Source organism: Halichoerus grypus, chromosome 11, assembly GCF_964656455.1.
Source record: "Halichoerus grypus chromosome 11, mHalGry1.hap1.1, whole genome shotgun sequence".
NCBI classification, from domain to species: domain Eukaryota; kingdom Metazoa; phylum Chordata; class Mammalia; order Carnivora; family Phocidae; genus Halichoerus; species Halichoerus grypus.
In genome coordinates, this window is record NC_135722.1 from 6640625 (window position 1) to 6662210 (window position 21586).

The window sequence follows — 21586 nt, forward strand, 5'->3', positions numbered from 1 at the left end:
CCTTGTCCTGTTCATCATTCTTATCACAGTCTGGGGATGGGGATGAGGGGCCACGTTGAGTGCAGAAGGGATGAGGGCAGGGAAAGTCAGGGTCCTGGAGGTCAGGAGAAGCACTGCGAGGAGGCAACCCCGAGTGGTGGGCGTACTCAACGCCTAACACCGCAAAGACTCAAAAGTTGAGTCGCCAACTGTGTACCCAGTCATTCCCCTCTGGGCCTCAGATCCTCACCTCTAAGTGGCAACAATTCCTTTGAGTGGAATGACTGTGGGCCTATGACCCTGGCTGGCACATAACAGGTGTTCAAATGGTGTGTCCTTAATACTCTACTCAGAGGCGGGGAGCCCAGAGTCTTGGAATCGGAGTGACTCGAGTTCGAATCCTGTCCTTACCACTCTGGCTATTCCTGGACAAATCTCAGCCTCTCTCATCTGTGAAATAGGGTGGTAACAGCACCCCTTCCCTGGCTTGGCAGGATTGCATGAGGTGCATGCAGGCGCCTGGAAAGGTTATGCCTTGATAATCAAGAGCTATTATTTTTATTATTTTTTTTAAATAACAGCTTTACTGAGACATAATTTATAAGACAAAAAAATTCAGCCTTTTTAAAAAAAAGATTTATTTATTTATTTGACAGAGAGAGAAAGCACGCACAAGCAGGGGGAACAGCAGGCAGGGGAGAAGCAGGCTTCTTGCCGAGCAAGGGGCCTGATGCGGGACTCTATCCCAGGACCCTGGGATCATGACCTGAGCTGAAGGCAGACACTTAACCAACTGAGCCACCCAGGTGCCCCAAAATTCAGCCTTTTAAAGTATACGATTCACTGGAGCACCTGGCTGGCTCAGTCGGAAGAGCACACGACTCATGATCTCGAGGTTGTGAGTTTGAGCCCCATGTGGAGTGTAGAGATTACTTAAATAAATAAAAATTTTTTAAAAAACTTTACACAATTCAGTGGTTTTAGTGTATTTGTATAACTGGACAAACCACCATTTGATTTCAGAGTATTTTCATCACCCCAAAAGAAACCTCATGTCCATTAGCAGTTGCCCCTTCCCCTGGCAAATACTAATTTGTCTCCTAGATTTCTCTATTCTGATGTGTCCTATAAGTGGAATATGAGGATGTTTGTGTCTGGCTTCTTCCACCTAGGGAAATATTTTCAAGATTCATCCTTGTTTTAGCATGCATCAGTACTTCATTCCTTTTTATGACTGAGTAACATTCCATCATATTACCACATTTTGTTTATCCATTCATCAATTAATGGACATTAGATTGTTTCTACATTTTGGTTCTTATGAATAGTGTTGCTATGAATATTGTGTATAGATCTTTTCGGGTGGACATATGTTTTCAATTCCCTTGGGTATATACAGGGGAATGAAATTTCTGGGTCATGTGGTAACATTTTGAGGTCCTGCCAAACTGTTTTCCAAAGAGGACCATCTTATATTCCCACCCATAGTGTATGAGGGTTCCAATTTCTCCATATCCTCGCCAACACTTGTTATTGCCTGTCTTTTGGTTTTAAAGAGCTATTATTTTTAGCATCCTCGCCCCAGTGGCTGGGAAGGATCTGGGGGGTGGGGGGGTGCACTTCCCAACTCACCTTGAACCCCAGGGCTGACCTCGGGATCCACGTGCCCCCATCAGTACACCCTCTTCCTGGGCAGGGCTGCACTGGGGGCGATCGTGAGGATAAACAAGGGTGGGAAAGGGAAGGTTGGGCTCAGCAGTTCCCGCACTTCGTCTGCCCCCGGCCGGAGATCCCTGGACACGCGTCCCTTTCCCGTCTGGCCCCGCCCTGAGACGTGGGCAGGAGGAGGCCCCGCCCCTTCCTGGGAGCCAACTCCGCCCAAACTCCTCCCCAAAAGGCGCGCCCTCTGCTTGAAAGAGAAGGCAGAAATCCCGAAGTTGGGGGTGGGGGTGGGGACCCATTTGGGAGGAGGGCCGGTAGGGCACTGACACCGGGCCCTGGCGTCCTGGACGCGCAAGTTCAGCCCTGCGTGCCTTCTCAGGGGCTTCCATTCATTCTAGGCCAAAAGGCAACTGCGGACCCCGCTCCCGAACTGTTGTAGTTTCGCGGACCGATGGTTGGGAGGAGGCGGTCCTCGAGTGAAGGGACCACCTGGCTGACAGCCCTAGGGATGGAGGAGAGAAGGGACAGAGATGAACAGTTCTGGGCCTGGGAGCGTCTTGTCCTCGGGCGAGGGTCTGGGAACCCTGAATGAAATTTTGGTATTCCCAGAGTGACTGTCCGGGTGCACAGAACAAGATTCTGGAGGGGGTAGAGCAGGGTCTGGAAGCTCCAGGATTAGGTGGGGTCCAGGTGGCCAGGATGACATTCTGGGAGGGGCAGAGTGTGGAGGCCCCGGCATTATGTGGGTGCACAGGGTGGAATTCTAGGAGCCCAGATTAGGTAGGGTCCAGGTGCGCAGGATGACATTCCGGGTTGCGTAAAGTGAGGGCCTAGGGGCTCCCGGGTGAGTCTGGGGGCCTGGCATCAAGGCCATGCCCCCAGGGTGGGGAGCTAGGGGGACCCTGGCCCTGCGCCGGGAGGCGGCTCCGCGCAGCGCCGCGGGGGACCGGGTGGGGGCCTGCGGCTGGCCGGGGGCGGAGAAGCGGGGGGTCGGGGTCCCTCCCCCTGGCGCGGGCTCAGGAATCCGCCGAGGGGCGGGCGGAGGCGCCGGGGTGGGCCGCGCCGCAGCGGGCGGGCGGGCGGGCGGGGGGCGCTTCCTGGGGCCGCGCGTCCAGGGAGCTGCGCCGTCCACCCGTCCGTCTGCCCGCAGGCACTGCCCGAACCAGCCGAGCCGCCGGAGACGCGGGCCGCGGGGGCGTCGCGGGCTCAAGTGAGTGGCCGTCCGTGGGGGGAGGGCGCGAGCCGGAGTCTCGGCCGAGTCGGCGTCAGCGCAGAGCCGAGAGGCCCGCGCTCCTGAGCCCGCGCCACTGGGGGACCGGGCGGGGGCGGGGCGGCCGCGGACGGGTGGGCCCTGAACCCCGGCCGCGGGAGGAGTGGGCCCTCGGCCCTGGGAAGCTCCGGGGCCCCAAGCCCGGTCCCGAGCGGGAGGCGGCCGGGGCCAGGGGTCTGAGTCCTGGAACGGGGCATGGGGGGTGCGTGGCAGAAGCGTCCTGACCCCCCTTCCCCCACTACCCCTGCACCACCACCACCTCCCAGCCCCAGGATGCTCCCCTTCGCCTCCTGCCTCCCCGGGTCTCTACTGCTCTGGGCGCTGTTGCTGCTGCTTTTGGGGGCAGCGTCTCCCCAGGATTCGGAGGAGCCCGACAGCTACACGGTGGGGACAGCGGGCCCACGGGCCTGGGATGGGCTGGGTAGGGCGCAGAGACCAGGATCCTGGGGGAAGATTCTCCCTCCCCTGGTTGGTGAAGCATCTGGGGGGCCATTGTTTGGAGCAGGCTGGGAGGGTGGCCAGGCTCAGGCCCTGATCTTGGCCTGGTCATTTGAAGGGGACTGGGGATGACTACTGGTCATCTCTGGTCCCTTTGTAGGAATGCACAGATGGCTATGAGTGGGACCCCGACAGCCAGCACTGCCGGGGTGAGTGTGCCTGGGGGACTGACCCACCCCCAGGAACTGGGCAACGGATTGGCACCTTAGGTCCAAGAGCAGCAGCGGGGAGCCCGATGACCTGTCCTCTGCCCAGCCTGGCTTGGCAGAAGCCAGCTCTGATTCTCTGGGGGCCAGCTCAGCTAGGGGTGGAGAAGCCATGCAGGCCCCTCCCTCTCAGAGAAACCCAGGACACCCTGCCCCCACCCCTCAGTAGGCCCGAGAGCAACAGGGCACTGCCCAGAGGAGCTCGGTCTTGGATACCTCTAACCAGTCTCCTATCAAGCTCTGTCCCATCAGGGCCTGGGAAGGCAGTGTCTATGGGGTGGGGGTAAGGAGGCCTGCACGTCATTCTTGGGCTGAGGCAGGGCCAGGGCTTTGGGGAGGGGTAGAGATCCTCTTGGGGACAAGAGTATGGGGGTGACTCCGGGAACAGTCACCACCGCCCCCCCCCCCCCGTCAGCCCTGGCAGGCCTTGGGGAAGGGTCCTGGGCAAGCAACCTTAGCTTGGTGAGTAGAGAGAGAAGGCCTTGCCTGGGTCACACAGCTTATAGAAGGCCAAGCTGGGCCCCTGCCTGCCGCCCACTTCCCCGCCAGCCCGGGAGACGGGCTGTGCCCAGCAGGCCCCTCTCTGCAGATGTCAATGAGTGCCTGACCATCCCCGAGGCCTGCAAGGGGGAGATGAAATGCATCAACCACTATGGGGGCTACTTGTGCCTGCCCCGCTCAGCTGCCGTCATCAACGACCTGCATGGCGAGGGACCGCCACCACCCGTGCCCCCCGCTGAACACCCCAACCCCTGCCTACCAGGCTACGAACCTGACGAGCAAGAGCGCTGTGTGGGTGAGTGAGGGTCACCTTGGCACCAGGGCTTTCGGTCCTCCTGCCAAGCATCTATCACTGCATCTTAAAAACTCAGACCTCGGGGCGCCTGGGTGGCTCAGTCGGCTAAGCGGCTGCCTTCGGCTCAGGTCATGATCCTGGGGTCCTGGGATCGAGCCCCGCGTCCAGCTCCCTGCTCGGCAGAGAGCCCGCTTCTCCCTCTCCCTCTGCCTGCCACTCTGCCTACTTGTGCTCTCTCTCTCATCTATCTGTCAAATAAAAAAATAAAATCTTTAAAAAAAAAAACACCTCAGAGCTCAGTTGCAAACTTGCTCAAAAGCAAGGGTTACTAGGATAACTTTGTGCGGGGCCTGCCGCAGGTGGTCCCACCTCTTGTCCTACTGCTCCAGCCAGCACCTGGAACCCCCTTCTCAACTGCTGGAGACCCACTGCCAGAGCTCTGCCCCCTGCCCTCTTCCTGATCCAGACCCCACCCCTGGCTGCCATGGGCCTTGGAGGAGGAAGGCCCTGGAATCAGCATTCCTGGGAGTCTGGGCAGGGCCTTATTTCCTGTGCGCTTAGGGGTGCCTCTCCTGTTGGCTCCCAGGCTGACGGACTGTTATTTGTGCTGTCGGGAGACTCTAATCCATGTGCTTCTTTCTCGGGGGTGCCAATTATCCACGCACCCACGTGAGCGGTACCTGACCTGTGTCCTTCTGTGCGGAGGTGTCTGTCGCGTCGGGTGGTGCACGGGCTCCCGGGTGGGGGCTGAGCGGTGTCTCCTGCAGACGTGGACGAGTGTGCCCAGGCCTTGCACGACTGCCGCCCCAGCCAGGAGTGTCATAACCTGCCCGGCTCCTACCAGTGCACCTGCCCCGACGGCTACCGCAAGATTGGGCCTGAATGTGTGGGTGAGTCCGGGGAAGAGCCTCTCTAGTCCCTGCTCCGTGCCCTAGGCCTGGCTCTCACCCTAGCACCTGACCCCCCATGCCAGCTCACCGCCAGGCTCGACCCTCGTTCCCTGCCACCGCTGTCTTCCTGTCACCGGTCACAGGACTGTGAGGGTCTGTGTGTGAGTCCTGGCTGACCTGGCCCAACTCAGCGCCCCGGACCCAGGCGAGACTATGGGTGGTGCGGCCTTGAGTGCCAGCTGACCCGTGCGCTCTGCCCCCTCCCCTCCGGCCTCCCCCCCAGATATAGATGAGTGCCGCTATCGTTACTGCCAGCACCGCTGCGTCAACCTGCCCGGCTCCTTCCGCTGCCAGTGCGAGCCGGGCTTCCAGCTGGGGCCCAACAACCGCTCCTGCGTAGGTGAGGCTGGGCCAGGCCAGGCTCCTGCGTCCTGGGCGGCGGGGCGGGGCGGGGCGCCGGAGCTCGCTTTCCGCCCAGCCTAGGCAAAGCGGGCGCTCTGGGCGGCTCCTTGGCTTTCACCCCTCCTGTTTTTTTTTCCCTGAACCCCCAGATGTGAACGAATGTGACATGGGGGCTCCATGTGAGCAGCGCTGCTTCAATTCCTACGGGACCTTCCTGTGTCGCTGCCACCAGGGCTATGAGCTGCATCGGGATGGCTTCTCCTGCAATGGTGAGAGCCGCCCCTCTCCCCTGGGCTCCTCCACGGGTCCCCCAGGCCCTGTGTCGTGCTGTGTTTCCTGCCACACAGTCCTCCATTTGATGCCTCCGTGTCCCATCCATTCTGCACCCACCTACCTCCTCTGTATTCCACCCCTGGCTGATTGCAGGGCACCTGCGCACCTGCCCACCAGAAGGTGAGGTTGGGAGGAAGGCATGGAGGGGAGCAGGAGGGAGCACTGAAGCTCAGAGGGGAGACTGACAAAGGATGTGGGTGCTCCCCTCTTTGGGAGTCAGGTGGACCTGCATTCAAATCCTAGACTAGGGCCCGCCACTCTTTTGAGCCCATTTCCACTTCTGTAAAATGGGTTGTCTTGAGGATGAAGTGGGACAGAACAAGACAAGCTCCATCAAGTCCCATGCCAGAACGTTTTAAAGTGAACTACCATTTGTTGAAAACCTTCCCTGTGCAGCACATTTCCCTTGCATACTTGGCCTCGTTTAATCCTGCCAGCAATCCTATGATGAAAGTATGCATTTTTCCTTCCTCTGCAAGATGAGGATGGTAATGTCTCCCTCGAGGTTTTGGGGGGGAGGATTGTTTAAAAAAATAGTAAGCATAAAGTCCTTCAACGAAGAGAGGTTAAGTGACTTGCCCAAGGTCATACAGCTAGGGTGAGGTGGCCCCAGGGTTCCACTCTGCACTTCTCACTCCTTGTCAGCTGGTCAGGTACCCTGTCTGTGTTAGGCTTTGCTGCTCTGCGGCCCCACCGGGTGGGGTGCCCGGCTCGGTGCTAGGCAGCATGCAGGGAGCCAGAGCAGGAACCGTGGCTCCTGCCTGTGAGCACGCAGTTGGCAGGAGGGGGCTGTATGCTTAGGCTGGTCGTGGGTTGCAGGAATTGGGCAAGTTACTGGAAACCGTAACAGGCTGGGTCCTCAAGGCTCATCTAGTCTAACCCACTCATTTTATTGACAGGGACATTGAGGTTCCCCAAACTCAGTCAGGACTTAAAGCCAAGCCTCTAGATTCACAGTGCTTCCATTCAGTATTGTCTTGCTGTGCTGGGGCAGAGAGCTCTGGGAGCTGGGCGGTCTGGGCAGACCTTTCTTTGAGTCCTCTGTCCCCTCACTGAGCTTTGCAGGGTTTGTCTCACCCTGCCCTGTCTTTCCATACTGAGCCTAACATAGGGCCGGGCTCTCTCTGTGAACCTTTATGGGACTGAATTGAGAGGATCGCCTTTGGTCCAGAGCCCTCATCCACACTCTCCCTCAGATATCGATGAGTGCAGCTACTCCAGTTATCTCTGCCAGTACCGCTGTGTCAACGAGCCTGGCCGCTTCTCCTGCCACTGCCCGCAGGGCTACCAGCTGCTGGCCACGCGCCTCTGCCAAGGTACAGGGGGCCCAGTGGGGCGGGCAGGGTGGTATCAGGGGCTGGTGGCCTGATGTCTGGGTTCCAGCCCCTTTCCCCTGACACAGACATTGATGAGTGTGAGTCGGGCGCGCACCAGTGCTCTGAGGCCCAAACCTGTGTCAACTTCCACGGGGGCTACCGCTGCGTGGACACCAACCGCTGCGTGGAGCCCTACGTCCAGGTGTCTGACAAGTGAGTCGTCGCGACGCCAGACCCCCCTGCAGAAACTGCAACTCCCAGAGGGCTCTGCGGCTGACGGGCTGCCATTCGGGCAGGCTAGTGCCTCGAGGGCCTATGGGAATTGTAGTCCTTCATGACAACCATGCGAACTGTTCTAGCAGGAATGGGAGGATATTTTGGGGGTCCCTATTTTTAGGGGTGGGACCAAATTTGGGGTGTGGGCCAGGACCTCATTCGTGTCCCCATTTCGGGGTCTCTAGTCGCTGCCTCTGCCCGGCCTCCAACCCCCTGTGCCGGGAGCAGCCCTCGTCCATCGTGCACCGCTACATGAGCATCACCTCGGAGCGGAGTGTGCCCGCGGATGTGTTCCAGATCCAAGCGACCTCTGTCTACCCTGGCGCCTACAATGCCTTTCAGATCCGTGCGGGAAACTCGCAGGGGGACTTCTACATTAGGGTAAGGCTTTCCCCTAACTGCACCCCTCAACTGACATGCGTAATCCAAAATTGAATTCCAGGAAACCTTAAGTGGGAGACTCGGCTCTACCACCATGTCCCGCCTCTTCTCTCAAAGCCCCGCCCCCCGGGAGGTGGAATTTCTGTAGAAAGGTAGGGGTATTCTAAATTCCCTCGGTACAAACTACAGGTTGTTAAATGCAATTCCAACCAGGCACTTGGACACTGGGGTTTGAGTCCCTGCACTGGTTTCCATATGTGGCCTCAATTTCTTCACCCTTAGAACAAGTCACTGGCACGAGAGGGCTGCCCAGGTAACAGACACAGCAGCATCTGGGGAAGGCGAGCAGATGGAGCTGGGCCTTGGAGAGAGAGGCAGCAGGGGTTGGTGCGGGGGGCCTGGGGTCCAAGAATCCAGCTCTCTGCTGGTGGAGCTATTAGGAAGGAGGGGTCCAGGCATGATTCACAATGAGAGGGGTCCAAGGGGTTTATCTGATTATCAGTCCTTGTTTTCTCTTTCTGAAATTGGATGCTCTGAAGGGAAGTCTGCCTGCTCCAGGTCACCAAAGGCCCCACCACTCCCAAGAGTCTCCCACCTGGCCTTGAATCATCAGTTGACCCTGGTTAGACAAAAGAACTAGGTGGAAAGGGTGGGAAGAGCACCAGTGGGACATTTCTGAGGGCAGGAGCCTGGGTGCACCAGAGCCAACATGTCAAGGGTATCACAGAGCCGGATGAGAGCCTGAGGTCACAGCCTGGCGGGCTCTCTCCTTCACAGCCAACTGCTTGTGGGTTCAAGATACGGGACAGGGAGGTGATGCCGGGGCAGGGTCTTGGCATGTAGGTTGACGCAATCTACGTGTCCCCCCACCCACTGTACCCTGCAGCAAATCAACAATGTCAGCGCCATGCTGGTCCTCGCCCGGCCTGTGACAGGCCCCCGGGAGTACGTGCTGGACCTCGAGATGGTCACCATGAACTCCCTCATGAGCTACCGGGCCAGTTCTGTACTGAGACTCACCGTCTTCGTGGGGGCCTACACTTTCTGAGGAGTGGGTGGGGAGCCCTCAGGGAGGGAGAGGCTTCCTGCAGCCGAAGAGCTTGGGGCTCAGGGATGACTGTGCTCGCTGCAAGGGCAGATGCTGTTGTGAAGAGTAGAAAGAGAAAGGCAATAAAGGGAGAAAGAAGGAGTCCTGGTGGCTGAGGTGGGTGGGTAACACTCTAGTGAACCCCGGACGGGGGAAGGGGCCAGGCTGTGGGAGGCGGGCCAATCACCGAAAGGGGGGATGTCTCTGTCCAGGCTCAGGGGGCCCCACAGATAGGAGCTGGGAACTACATCCCCAAGGCTGGGATTGGTCCACATACCATGCGCATCAGAATCACTTTGAGAAGGGATGTAAGAAGGCTGCAGACTCTAGGACCCAGCCCAGGAATTGGGGTTCGACTGGTATGTGGGGGACCTAGGAAACCCCACGGTAGACAATGGAGGCCTTGGGTTTCAATTCCAGCTTGTCCTCAATTTGGCTAAACCCTAGTAGCTTCCTGGGCCTCAGTTTCCTAATTCATAAAATGAGGCAATTAGAGTATGCGCGCTTTCCAAACATTTCTTTTCCAAAATACAGAACCTGTTATCAAAGGAAATGTTATTTGATCAGGAACTCTGATGACATAAACTAGATTCAAAGTTGCAACGCCTCACTGACTCCATCTCCCTGGTGGTATCAATGCTCCCCCAGGGAACCCGAGTCCCGAGGAGCTCAGTTTAAAAACCACTGGACCTGCTGGTCTCCCCGGTTCCCGCCTGGATACTTCACAAGGCCGCTGGGGCCTGGCATCACCTCCATAATACACAAAACTGCAAATACTTATATTTTTATTGTAGCCCAACAGATTCTGATTAAAAGGCTGGCTGGCCTGTGAAGGTGGGCGGGGGTGGAGTCAGCCTCGTGGCACAGCTCAGGTCAGGGGGCCGTAGCAGCAGTAGAGTTGGGAGAAGGTCCTGCTCAGAGCGGGCCCCAGATTCCTGCACAAAGAGAGAGGCAGGTGAGGGTCAGGCCGTGGGCCAGAGCACCCCAACCTCAGCCACCCCCTCTGGGCTCTTCTCCTTGCCGTCACCTCTGCAGTGGGCCACACTTGATGGTGCTCAGCAGCATGTCCTGTTCCTTGGGGGTGGCACAGGCGTCATAGGCGGCCAGTAGGCTGGGGGTGGGGTGGGGTGTTTGAGTTTCTAAAGCTTGACAATAGCACACAGCTGGCCCACTCTGGGTGGCTGGGCCACCATCAGGGCAGACAGGCAGAAGGGGTCAGCATGGGGTAGGGGAGTCGAGACCGCTGCTGCACTTCCTGAGCCTGGCATTCAAGGCCCTATTCCATCCAGCTCACCATCCCTTCATGCAGCGGCAAATGTTCCCCAGGTATGGCCATCCTCGGCCCCGTCTTCATGGCCCAACCCCCTCCTCCAGAAGCCTTCTCTGCTGCACCAGGTGGCGGGTCCCCCTCCCTCCTGTAGCCTCCCCTAGTGGCTGAGATCCCGTCTGGTCCGCCTGGTCCATCTGGTCCGAGCTGGCTCTGTCTGCCTTAACCACCTGACCTCCGTGACCTCAGTCGGGTCTGTCCATCTCTGGGTCTGTCCAGCCCTGGCAGGGCCAGACCCCTGCACAAAGCATAGGTAGAGCCGAATTCCACGCAGGTAGGGCAGGGGCAGAGGACCCCCGGGGAGCTGTGTGGGGGCCTACCTGGCAGGGGTGCCGTACTGGTCCACTATGGCTGCTGCCTTCTCCCCACTCACCCCGCGCACCTGCATTAGCTGCCGGGCGAACACCTCCCGCACAGACTGGGCCTGGGGTGGGGGGGGACCGTGTCAGGAGGGGGCCGGGGCCGGGCCGCGTAAGGAGGCACTGGGTGGAGGCAGTACCTTGTTCTTGATGGCTCCTGCGTTGAAGTCATTGAAGGTGAGGAGTGAGCAGAGAGGATTTGGGGAGGACCCAGGCCTTGAGTCAGGGTCCCCTGAGGGTCCCCAGGGGCGACTGCGGAGGGTATGGCCCTGAGGGAAGAGGGAACTGAGGCCAGGACAGAGCTCTAGGGGACCAGCCCCCAGCCAGTCCTTGCCGAATCCTAGGCCTCCGTGGGCCAGCCTGAAAAACAGGGCTCTTGCTCACTTCACTTCCTCGGGGGGAGCACAGGGCCCAGGGACACGTGCGCCTGCTCACCTGGTAGAGTCTCTGCAGGCCCTGAGTCAAGAGGGCCAGGTAGGCAGCTGACTCCTTAATGTCTGCCGTGCGCTTCACAAAGAAGCCATCGATGACCTGGGGAAGAGGAACCCACCCAAAAGAGGAAGGGGCCTCCTGGCTGGAGCACGCACCGTGGGGTCCCTACCAGCCTGGCCTGGCCCTCCTGGCTCACCTGAGTGTTGGTGACAGCCTGCAGCAGCGTGCTCTCAGGAAGGCTGAGGCGGTCCGCCGAGCCGTGCTCCTCCACCAGGTACACCCGGTGGCCCAGGCCGCAGCGCTTCAGCCGGAACTGGGGTGGCAGACAGGCAGGAGGGTCAGGCCTGGAGGCCCATGGGCCAGCTGTCCATCATGTCACATTCAAAATCATCACGGGGGACCCTGGCCCCACCAAGCCACCTCCTCGTCCTCCCTAGCTTCTCTGCCTGTTTCAGAGGGCCTCCACCTTTGCTCACACTGTTATTACCGCTGCACGGAAAAGCCTTATGCTATCTCCGAATGATGTCCGTTCTCCAAACCTCTCTTGGCCTACACGTGGCACGACTACGTGGTCAGCCCAGCAACCAGCACCTACACTGAGGTCTGGGTCTTGCTTATCCCAGACTGGAGGGCCTGGCCACCCAAGGGGTCTCGACTATGCTCCTCGGTCCAGCCAGTCACCCTGCGCACCTACTGTGCACCTACAGGGGCCCCGAGGGCTCTGATCCTGGGCTGCCTGGGCGCAGCTCTAATGGGGGTGTGGCCACGGGAGCTCTGCCTTGAGGCCAGCCCGAAGTGCCCTGGACACCTCTGGGCCGCGGAGGAGCCCTAGGGCAGACAGGGAACGGGGAGCATGGCGAGGCCAGTCTAGGAACCTTCTGCTCGTGGAAGCGCCCATCTATGATGCTGCTACACAGGTCGTCCAGCCGCTTGCGCTCCACGATGTGGTCCAGGACGAGCTCCTCAGGTCTTGCTGCCGGGAGGCCAAGAAAGGTTCTGCTGGCTCGCGTCCTCCCCAACCCACCAGGCCCTGCCTCTGATACCCGCCCTCTGTCCACACCCCTTACCTGGGTCTCTGGGCCTGGTCTCTTGAGCCACCCACACAAAGTCCCCGACGTGCAGCTTGCGCACCGTGTGGGTCACATGCAGCCGCTGCAGCTCGAGGAGCAGCTCTGGCCTGTGCCCCGCCCTGGAGCTGTGAGACAGGAGGCCCAGATCAGGGCAGGCCCCTGTCACCGCCCCCCCAGCATCCTCTCCTTTGCTGCCCGCCCCCACTCACCCCTTGGCTTCGCCAACGTCCACACACAACAGCACCCTGTACTCTCCAGGCCCAAGCGCCAGTGGCGGCTGCTGGACACTCCCTTCGCTGGCGCCACTATAAGGGGGAGGGGGGTATTGGTGTGTCTGAGGCCAGAACATCAGTGCCAGGCAGCCCCCCCCCCACCGCCCCCTCCACCCCCCCCCCCGCAACCCACAGTGGGTGGGGCAGCTCAGCTGTAGATGATGGAGAGAGGGCTGGCCTCATTTCTGGGACCCCTCTTGCTCCCCATCATGCCCCTCCTCCTCCTCCTTACAGCTCAGCAGAGGCTGCTCCTGGCACTTCTGGCTCCTCCCCAGGGGGCTCCTCTGGCCCGATGTCCACATTCAGTGAGCTCAGGCCCTCTGACTCAGCCAGCTTCTGGGCCAGCTCCAGACCCTCCGGAGTCAGTGAGTACCTGGTAGATGAACACAGATCTCCCTCTTTCACTCACACCTGGCAGGCTCTCCTGCCTGCCCCCAGCTCGGCTGATCTCACCAGCCTTGGCGACCCTTGCACAAACAAGTCACCCCCAGGCTGTGTTCTCGTTCCTCAGATCAGCCTCCTTTGGACCTGCCCAGGGACATTTCTCAGTCTGCAACAAGCACATCTCAGATCACCTTTCCCTCCTCTCCGGAGTGCTGTTCCTGCATCTCTCCCCGCTAAATTCTAAGACGTGTCCAAATGCTGTGCCTTCAGCAAAGCTGTTCTGCTCTTCCAATAACCTGTGGCACCCTCTCCTGCCCCCTACCTACTGCTTGGTCTCTCAGATCCTCTTGGTACTCCCACAGTATGGGCTCCTGGGAGTAAGGCCTCCCTTCCCATACCCATCTCAACAGCACGAGGCCTGCAATTTGCTGGGTGACTGTAGGGCCCCACTCAGAACGTCATGCACGTTCTCTCCCCCCACACACACTGCCCCCCCCCCCCGGTAGTTGACCCCACCTGGCTGGCCGGTGTGTCCTGAGAACCAGGTTCCTGTGAAGGAGGGAGCGGAGGGCTGGCCATGGCCGAGCACTCCCAGGGGCCACCTGTCCATAGGAGAGGAGACCCTTAGAAAGTTCCTGGTGCTACCACGGTCCAACTCCCTGGGCCCCAAACCACTGCTTGCTCTCAAGAAGGGAAGTCTCTGGTGGGCTTAGGGTCTGATCCACAGCTCCATCCTTTCCCTCCACTCCATCCTTTCCCACCTCGGGGCTCACCTTGGGAGCTTCCTGGGCACACCTCTGCAGCAGCTCCTCCTTGGTTAGGAAGCTGTGGCCACTAGGATTCTGTAACCAAGGGAGGGTCAGTGCTGGGGCCGGCCCCCTCCAGGAGTCTCGGGCCCCACTGCCTGGGTGCTCCCGACTCCTGGGTCGGCCCCGTGCTCACCAGGTGCTCCCTGTAGAGCAGCAGCAGCACTGCGCGTGCGCCCGAGCGCCGAGCCGGCCAGTAGCCGCCCAAGCCCCCTGCTTTGGGCTGGGCTGGAATCTGAAAGATACACCGAGGCTTTGGACGCAGAAACCAATCAGTCATCGTGGACTGAATCTCTGGCAGGGCTGAGGGTCGGATTCTGTCTCGGCAGGCTACGTGGCCGCGAGCAAGTCCCCCAGCCGCCTCTCGGTTTCCCTGTCTGGAAAATGGGTCTGATAATGGGACGACCTGTAAAGCTGGGCTGAGACGGTGGGAGGGCTACGGGGGTGGGAATGGGGTGAGGGGTGTAATCTGCCTGACCCAGCCTCAGTTCTACCATTGGCTGCAGAACAGAGGTGGTAAGGCAAGAAAAGCCAATAATAGCAATCCTCACGACTTACTGGGCTTGGCCCCCTAAATAGCCTGGTCATGGAACTCTCACCTGACTCTATTATCATTCAATATCTCCGTCTACAGAGAAGAAAACTAAGTACCAGAGTAAGTCATTTGCCCAAAGCCAGGCCTCACTGGTGGCAGATCTGGACCCAGGCCTGCCAAGTCCCCCAAGCCAGAAAATCTTACTCCCGGTGCTCCCACTTTCCTTTTCACTGCCCTCGCCCACTTCTCACTGGCTTGGAAGAGTCCTGGACTCTGGCAAGGGGTCCTTCCCGGGCTGGACTCTTCTCTCCAGATGGTGAACTCGGGGCATGGTCACCTGCGGGAGCAGAAGAGAGTCAGTGCCACGGAATCCAGCAGGCGGGAAGGTCTGGAACGCTGCCAGCTCCCGTGGTAGGTGAGAGGGGTGAGGTTCGGCAAGCCAGCCACTAGCCTGAGGTCAAACAGCAACTTGGACGTGAGTGGGGAGCCTGAAGCTAAGGTATCCCAGGTGGTTATGGAGGCTGCGCCTGGGGGAGGCTCAGGGGACCACCGGCCCTGACTCTTTCGCTCACCGCCTGATGCTTCGTGCTGCTGCAGCCGCTGGTCCAGCATACGGCAGAGCCTGTCTCCGAAGTGCTGTAGGATCTTAGCTTCCTTGCCGCTGCGCAGAGGCAGCGGGTACCGCCGGAGGGAGCGCAGGGCCTGGCGGGGGCAGGGGTACCGGACTGGGTCAGGGCGGGCCTGGTTGTCTGGCTCCGCCCGCACCTGTCCGCATCGAGCCGGGACCCACCTTCTGAAACACGAATTGCGTGCGGCGCCCCCTACTGGCTGCCTCGTCCCGCCATTCGGTTAGCCAGCGTACGAAGAGCGGGTTGGGGCAAACGGGCAGCGGGCGTTTCCGGCCCAGCCGGACCGGCGCTGCCATGAGCCTCAGGGCGGGTCCTCTGGCGCGTCGCGCCGACCCGACTGGGACGCCGCCAGTTCTGGAGACGGGATTCGAACACCTGGCTCTGGAGGGTGAGGGCGGGACCTCTCCAATCACGTGGCCCCACGCGGGGCACTAACTAGAGAACAGCCTCCAGCTGCCCTCCCCGCCCCTGCACTACTCTAAGTGGTTGGTGCCGAGCACTTTCTCTCCGTCCTTTCACCCTCTCGCCCCTCCCGGCCCAAACCAGTCTTTTGGACTGGCCCCACCCAGACCCCCCCACCCCAGCCCTGACCCGCCCCTTCCTCCCATCCCAGATTCGAGAGCGGGGTCCTCTTTGTGCGGGACAGAAAGCCGACAGCGTCCCCGTGTGGCTGGGAGGGCTGGCTGGGGGTGGTGCTTAACATCAAGGAACCTGAGGCTGTCAGTTTCAGTCTCACCTTTGCTGAGGATGCTGGAGAGAGACTGGGCTTCTGAAAAGCCCAAGAGGTGGGAGTGGGGGAGGAATGAGTGCAGGTATATTTGTAGGAGGAACATCTAGAAAGGGGTACTGGGGATGAAGGTACAAAGGTAATGTAGGAGGACCTAAAGGACCCTCCGAAGAAAAGGTGATCCCGAGCTGGGGTGGTGGGAGCGCGGCGTGGAGATCCAGCAGTGGAGGAGGGGCGCGAAGTAGGGGACTTCTTCGGGAAGGCCAAAGCTAGGAGGACGGAGGGAACAGAGAACAAGTAGAAGGGGGACAAATAGGAGGTTCTGGGCCGCAGAGCGGGTAGGGGCGTCTGAGATGGGCACGTGGTTAGATTCAGGGGAGGTAAGAGCCCGGACGAAGGTGGAAAGGGAGAACACATAGTCATTTGGAGGTGGGAGACCCTCAAGGGGGTTTAGGTTTAGGATTATGCAGAAGGGTCCCAGGTTGAGGGACACATACAGCCGAGTTCGGCTCCAGGATCTCGCCAGGGAGTTACATTCTCCCCCAGCTCTTTTACGGAAGTCGCGAGGAGCTAGTCCGGGGCCTTCGTGGAGCGGAGAGGCGGGAACTGCAGCTCCAGGCCCGCCCCTCCAGACTCCGCCCAACCGCGAACCCGCCCCCGCCCCCCCCCACCCCCCACCGAGCCAGCTTCGAACTCCCGCCTCCCTCCCGAGGCTGCCTTATAAGGAGCCTCCATCGGGCGTTCGGGTTGGCCCCACCCCCTCCAGTCTCTTCTCCTAATAAGGACATCTAGGGCATCCCGTGGCTAGGGGCGGGCGGGAGCGTGTCTCCAGGGTAACTTCGAAGTCTCTCTCCCCCTCCTCGTTACTCTTGGAAACGCCGAGGCTTGAAAAAAGTGGAGCCAGTCTCCTTTTCTCGGAGGGTCGCTTACCCGGCTGGGGGTCGAGCGGCGGCCTCCACCTGGGGCTCCCGGGAACTCGGTTGGTGGGCGGTGCAGCGGGATGTCCCTGACTACAATCCCCGGCATGCCCTGCGAGGTGCCCCACTCCCGGTCTTGAAGACCAAGCTTCCAGCTTCTCATTTACACTATTCAGCTGATGGGACCAATACTCCCAGTTCCCTTATTTGCGACTCTGTAGTGTCTTTCGGCAGAGCCTAAGGCCTTGGTCGTAGTGCGAGGCCAACGAAAACTTCCCGTAGTCCCCACCCGTTTCTTTTTTTGAAACTTAGGCTAACACAGAGCTGTGTCTTAATTCTTCCGGGTTTTAAGTTAACTGTATGCCTGGCTATCCACTCGAGAACATGATTCAAGTCTGGTTTAATATCTATTTCTTCTTTTCACTGTGTTTAGTAAAAGGCACACAATCTTTGAATTGATCGCACAACCCCCTGCCCTTCTCCCCTTATTTTTCGTGAATTTGCCAGACATCTTTAAAACAAGGACAAAGCTCTATTTTTAAAGACTTCCTTGTAGCCTTTCTCTTGTGTTTTTTCCTCTTACTCTAATTTTATTGAAGTTGCGTATGGCCTTTTCTCAGGAGACGAGTGGCTTTGCATAGGAAGGGTGCTCAATGAATTGTTTATCGGGTCGAAGACACTTTACACTTGCGATTCTCCTTGATCTAGGACTAGATTCCAGGCCAATAAATAGTTGCTTCAACTCAGAAAAGCAAAACACTAAACTCAGAATTTTCAGACCAGAACCTGCCAAGATGGATCTTAGGAAACAGTTTCGCCGCGGGTGAAGAGCGGCGAGGTCGAGGGCTCATTTTCGGGTCACATTACCTAGCGCGGGGGGCCTTTGCTCAGCTGAGCGTTTCCTAGAAAATTCGACCAATGGGCGCGCTCTCCGTGCCATAGCCCTAGTCCCTCTTTGCTGTCTCGGACTACATTTCCCAGCATGTAATGCGGCGCTGGGAGGCCGGCTGGCGAAAAAGACTCTGTTACCCAGTGAGCCCGAGGACGGCGCAGGACCCTTGGACTTCGTTTCCCGTCGGCCCATGGGGGGAGCGCCGGAAGCCCGCCCCGCCCCTCATTGTGCGGCTCATACTAAACGGAAGGGGCCGGGAGAGGCCGCGTTCAGTCGGATCCCGGCAGCAGCTGCAGCGGCTCTCATTTCTTCTGACTCTCCTTGCTATCTCCCTTTCGCTTCCGGAAACATGGTGAGCAGCAGGCCTTGGCGACTGACGGGAGGTGGCTGCGAGTCGGTCGTCTGCGCGCAGGGGAGGGAACGGTGGAGCGACGTCGGCACCCCCTCCCCCAGCGCCCCGGGCGGGATGAGGGTCTCGGGCTGAGGGGCGGGCGGCGTTGGGACGCGCGTGCGCGCCCGCGGGCGCTGGAGAGGGCTGGCTCGGCCGTCGCTCGCGCGCCCCCTGGACTCCCTTCCCCTCCCCCACCACGCTGCTGCGCCCGCGCGGACACCGGCTATGGGGGAGGGGTCCGTGGCGCGCGCGCGCCCGCCCCTCGCGGAGCAGCCGGTGGCGCGCGCTGAGGCAAGTCGGTTCACGGGGGCGCGCGTTCTACGGGAGCACGCGGCATCCGAACCCGGCCCGGGGGCGGCGAGGGAAAAGCGCGCGAGCGGTCTCGGCGCGCGCGCCCCACCCAAGGGCTGTTCTGTCTCCGCGTCACCCTCCCTCGGCTGGCGGGTCTGTAGAGAGCAGGTGGCAGGGATGTCTGCGCCCAGGAGGGGCGGGGGCGGAGGGCCAACGGGGATGCGGGGGCGGAGGGGTCCGAGTGCTAGCGCTGGGGATTAGGGGCTTGCACCGCGCGACCCGGAGCTGCGGGTTTGCACCGCGGAGGTCACGGCCCTGCGAGGGAGCCCATAAAGCATCTGGGTTCTCTGCTCTGTACATCCGGCAAAGGCTGGAACGGCACAGTCGGCCGGCGCGTGCGCACACGCTCAGGCCCCTGCCGCTGGGCCCGAAGCCCTGGACAAGCGGGGCCTTCGGCTTTCCCGGATGGGGCCTGAGGGTGGAGCCGAGTTTAGGGAAGTGACCCAGGCAGGCACCGCCCGGAAACCACCCCGCCCCCTGTGTTCGGCCCCAGGGCTACGAGAACTGAAGGTTGTGTAACTCGTCCAGGCTCCGGTCGGCAGCGGAGGGGGCTGATACGCCTGTCGGTAAAGGCGATTCCTCGGGGTTGAGGTTCTGTGGTGCTACTGCCTCCGGGTACTGCTTTCTCCCGGATGGGGCCGGACCCCGGCGAGCGCTTTCCCCTCCGCCTACTCCGGAAGCGGCTGAGTCACGTGGCCGGCTTCCTCTGCAGTTCCGGGAGTGGGGGGCGCGGCAGATTTCACTGTGGACAGTAGCCCCCCTCCTGGCTAGGGTGTCCCCCCAACACGACCCAAAATAGACGTTTAAAGAGCTCTCGAGGACCATGGATATTTGGTTCTGACCTGCTAGCTTATGTCACCGACCTTTGGGTCCTGCATTTTCCCCGGAGGACGGGGAGTTAATGGGTTAGGGCTTTAATTAGGGATTGTGATTCTTGCCTTGGTTAAAGAAGACCCCAGCAAAGAAGAGGGTGGTTTGTGAACAACTGCACTGAGTAGTTCTGATGGACTTAACGAGAACTGTTAAACTCGTTGGTGTCCTATCATTGTGGGATCCTGGTTCTCCTTCCAGAAGAGGTGGTTATAACCTGGGTGCCTTGAGTCTCCCTTTCCTATCTGAAGTTTTGAGTCAGCACTATTATCCAAAAGCTGAGATGGAGTACTGTGAGTAAGAAACGAGTCAGTAGCCTGTGGATTCTTTTAATTCTGGGCTCACATCAAAGCCAAGGTTCTGCTTCTTACAGGTCTTCAGTTTCTAGGCTGTAAGATGTTGGGTGAGGAAGAATGATGTTGAATTAGATGATTAGAGGTTTTTTCTAAGGCTGCCATTCTGGGGTTTTCTCTTTGGTCCTTGGACAGTGGCTTGGGTGGGAAAATAGTGACACTTGGCTTGGGAAGGGGAATTGATGATCTCTTGGTTGAGGACTTGTTGGCATCCAAGATGGATCTCTTAAGATTGCAAAGGAGGGACTTCAGGGGGAGTCCCAGAGTCTGTCTTTTATGAAGTATATGTGGCTCATCCCCTAGGCCTCCGGCGTGGCGGTCTCTGACGGTGTCATCAAAGTGTTCAATGACATGAAGGTGCGCAAGTCCTCAACACCAGAGGAGGTGAAGAAGCGCAAGAAGGCGGTACTCTTCTGCCTGAGCGAGGACAAGAAGAACATCATCCTGGAGGAGGGCAAGGAGATCCTGGTAGGTGATGTGGGCCAGACTGTAGACGACCCCTACGCCACCTTTGTCAAGATGCTGCCAGACAAGGACTGCCGCTATGCGCTCTATGACGCAACCTATGAGACCAAGGAGAGCAAGAAGGAGGACCTGGTGTTTATCTTCTGGTGAGCTCCCCTGCGGGCGCTTCTTCCTACCACTTGCCCTAGCTCTGCCTCGCCCTCCTTTCTCAGCATGGGAACCTCTGTGGGTTTGGGGGGAGGGTGTTGTAACAGAACACTTGTGGGTGGGGAACTTGGTCAAAGCTTGAGTGCTGGGACCAGCTCAAGGGTTTCTCGAAGTCTTCTCTCACTTGAGGGCACTTGCAGACTTGGAGAGGGAACTTTGTTGCGTATTCTCTGACTGTCCTTTTCCTCCAGGGCACCTGAGTCTGCACCCCTTAAGAGCAAAATGATTTATGCCAGCTCCAAGGATGCCATCAAGAAAAAGCTGACGGGTAAGGGCCAGCATCGGTGCCACGCACTTTTTCGCTCAGGCTTTGGCTGCCGGGGTGGGGTGAAAAGCATGGTATATGAGATACCTCCCCCCTCCTCTTCCCTGCCTGCTGGAAGGTAACCTTGTCCCTTCCATCTGTTCTGATTGGCTCCTTCCCAGCCCCAACTTCCCCTCCCCCAATGCATCCTGCTCACAGATGCTCCCCTTCTTCCTCACAGGGATCAAGCATGAATTACAAGCAAACTGCTACGAGGAGGTCAAGGACCGCTGCACCCTGGCAGAGAAACTGGGGGGCAGTGCTGTCATCTCCCTGGAGGGCAAGCCTTTGTGAGCCCCCTCCAGCCCCCTGCCTGGAGCATCTGGCAGCCCCAGACCTGCCCATGGGGGTTGCAGGCTGCCCCCTTCCTGCCAGACCTGAGGGGCTGGGGGGATCCCAGCAGGGGGAGGGCAATCCCTTCACCCCAGTTGCCAAACAGCCCCCCCTCACCCCCCTGGACCTTCCTCCTCCCTCCATCCCTGACGGTTCTGGCCTTCCCAAACTGCTTTTGATCTTCTGATTCCTCTTGGGTTGAAGCAGACCAAGTTTCCCCTAGGCACCCCAGTTTGGGGAGGCCTGTATTTTTTTTAACGACACCCCAATTCCCCACCTGTTCCTCCCTTTTCCCATGCTGCCAACTTCTAACCGCAATAGTGACTCTGTGCTTGTCTGTTTAGTTCTGTGTATAAATGGAATGTTGTGGAGATGACCCCTCCTTGCGCCGCCTGGTTCCCCTGCCCTTTTCCCCTGGTCTTGGCCACCCATGGAAGCAGGACCAGTAAGGGACCTTCAATTAAAAAAAACAAAACAAAAAAAAACCACACACACAAAAATAAAAAGGCTCACTAATGGGATGTTTGTTTCAGGGTTGGGGCCCAGGGGACCTTGCAGGGGAAGGTATGCTGAGGCAATGAACAGCATGTCTTCTCTATACCCAGCTTCCATCCACCCCCTTAATTTGGCCCCAGCGACTGGCTGAGCCTCCTCCTGACAGTTGTCACTCATAGGTGGTACCACAATTGGGCCCAAACTGACCGCTGGGGAGTTAGCTGGACTGGGGGGTGTCCTGCCAGCTGCAGGAGCCCTTTGGGCAGAAGGCGCTTTGTGCCTGAACTCTCTCTCCTGTAGCCTCTTACCCGGGTGGGCAGCTGGGCAGTGAGGCCTATTCTCCAACCCCATGCTCAGGCCTGCCTAGTGTG

General features: G+C 59.2%; 3 protein-coding genes across 4 annotated transcripts; 2 read left to right on the forward strand and 1 right to left on the reverse strand.

The window, feature by feature from the left end:
* Positions 1-1972: 1972 nt before the first annotated feature.
* Positions 1973-9695, forward strand: EFEMP2 (EGF-like fibulin extracellular matrix protein 2). 2 transcript variants are annotated; one of them, XM_036077601.2, is made up of 11 exons: positions 1973-2240; positions 2792-2851; positions 3510-3558; positions 4205-4411; positions 5179-5301; positions 5585-5701; positions 5853-5972; positions 7233-7352; positions 7439-7565; positions 7814-8009; positions 8896-9695. In XM_036077601.2, exons 1-11 carry the CDS (start codon positions 2172-2174, stop codon positions 9055-9057), a joined length of 1350 nt encoding a protein of 449 aa, XP_035933494.1. In that variant the 5' UTR covers positions 1973-2171; the 3' UTR covers positions 9058-9695. The 2 variants fall into 2 exon arrangements, with proteins under 2 accessions (XP_035933494.1, XP_035933495.1); XM_036077602.2 differs by lacking the exon at positions 1973-2240 and adding an exon at positions 3178-3295.
* Positions 9696-9864: 169 nt separating this feature from the next.
* Positions 9865-15465, reverse strand: MUS81 (MUS81 structure-specific endonuclease subunit). The gene is made up of 16 exons (XM_036077596.2): positions 15072-15465; positions 14854-14983; positions 14533-14618; positions 13883-13981; positions 13714-13782; positions 13457-13542; positions 12789-12929; positions 12494-12589; positions 12282-12409; positions 12090-12187; positions 11411-11527; positions 11218-11313; positions 10923-11051; positions 10744-10847; positions 10124-10207; positions 9865-10031 (listed from the first exon to the last, which is right to left on the reverse strand). Exons 1-16 carry the CDS (start codon positions 15204-15206, stop codon positions 9965-9967), a joined length of 1665 nt encoding a protein of 554 aa, XP_035933489.1. The 5' UTR covers positions 15207-15465; the 3' UTR covers positions 9865-9964.
* Positions 15466-17621: 2156 nt separating this feature from the next.
* CFL1 (cofilin 1) lies at positions 17622-21091 on the forward strand. The gene is made up of 4 exons (XM_036077612.2): positions 17622-17798; positions 19715-20022; positions 20275-20351; positions 20569-21091. The coding sequence occupies exons 1-4, from the start codon at positions 17637-17639 to the stop codon at positions 20679-20681; spliced, it is 660 nt and encodes a 219-aa protein (XP_035933505.1). The 5' UTR covers positions 17622-17636; the 3' UTR covers positions 20682-21091.
* Positions 21092-21586: the final 495 nt, after the last annotated feature.

Bases quoted from the DNA above. Each gene is read 5' to 3' on its own strand.
- EFEMP2 (XM_036077601.2), top strand. From the start codon at position 2,172: ATGAACAGTTCTGGGCCTGGGAGCGTCTTGTCCTCGGGCGAGGGTCTG. The intron at 3,559-4,204 runs GTGAGTGTGCCT...CCCTCTCTGCAG, and splicing joins CGACAGCCAGCACTGCCGGG to ATGTCAATGAGTGCCTGACC. The intron at 5,973-7,232 runs GTGAGAGCCGCC...ACTCTCCCTCAG, and splicing joins GGATGGCTTCTCCTGCAATG to ATATCGATGAGTGCAGCTAC.
- MUS81 (XM_036077596.2), bottom strand. From the start codon at position 15,206: ATGGCAGCGCCGGTCCGGCTGGGCCGGAAACGCCCGCTGCCCGTTTGC. The intron at 13,543-13,713 runs GTGAGCCCCGAG...TCCTATGGACAG, and splicing joins GTGCCCAGGAAGCTCCCAAG to GTGGCCCCTGGGAGTGCTCG. The intron at 10,208-10,743 runs GTAGGCCCCCAC...CCCCACCCCCAG, and splicing joins CAGTACGGCACCCCTGCCAG to CCTACTGGCCGCCTATGACG.
- CFL1 (XM_036077612.2), top strand. From the start codon at position 17,637: ATGGGGGGAGCGCCGGAAGCCCGCCCCGCCCCTCATTGTGCGGCTCAT. The intron at 17,799-19,714 runs GTGAGCAGCAGG...CTCATCCCCTAG, and splicing joins CTTTCGCTTCCGGAAACATG to GCCTCCGGCGTGGCGGTCTC. The intron at 20,352-20,568 runs GTAAGGGCCAGC...TCTTCCTCACAG, and splicing joins CATCAAGAAAAAGCTGACGG to GGATCAAGCATGAATTACAA.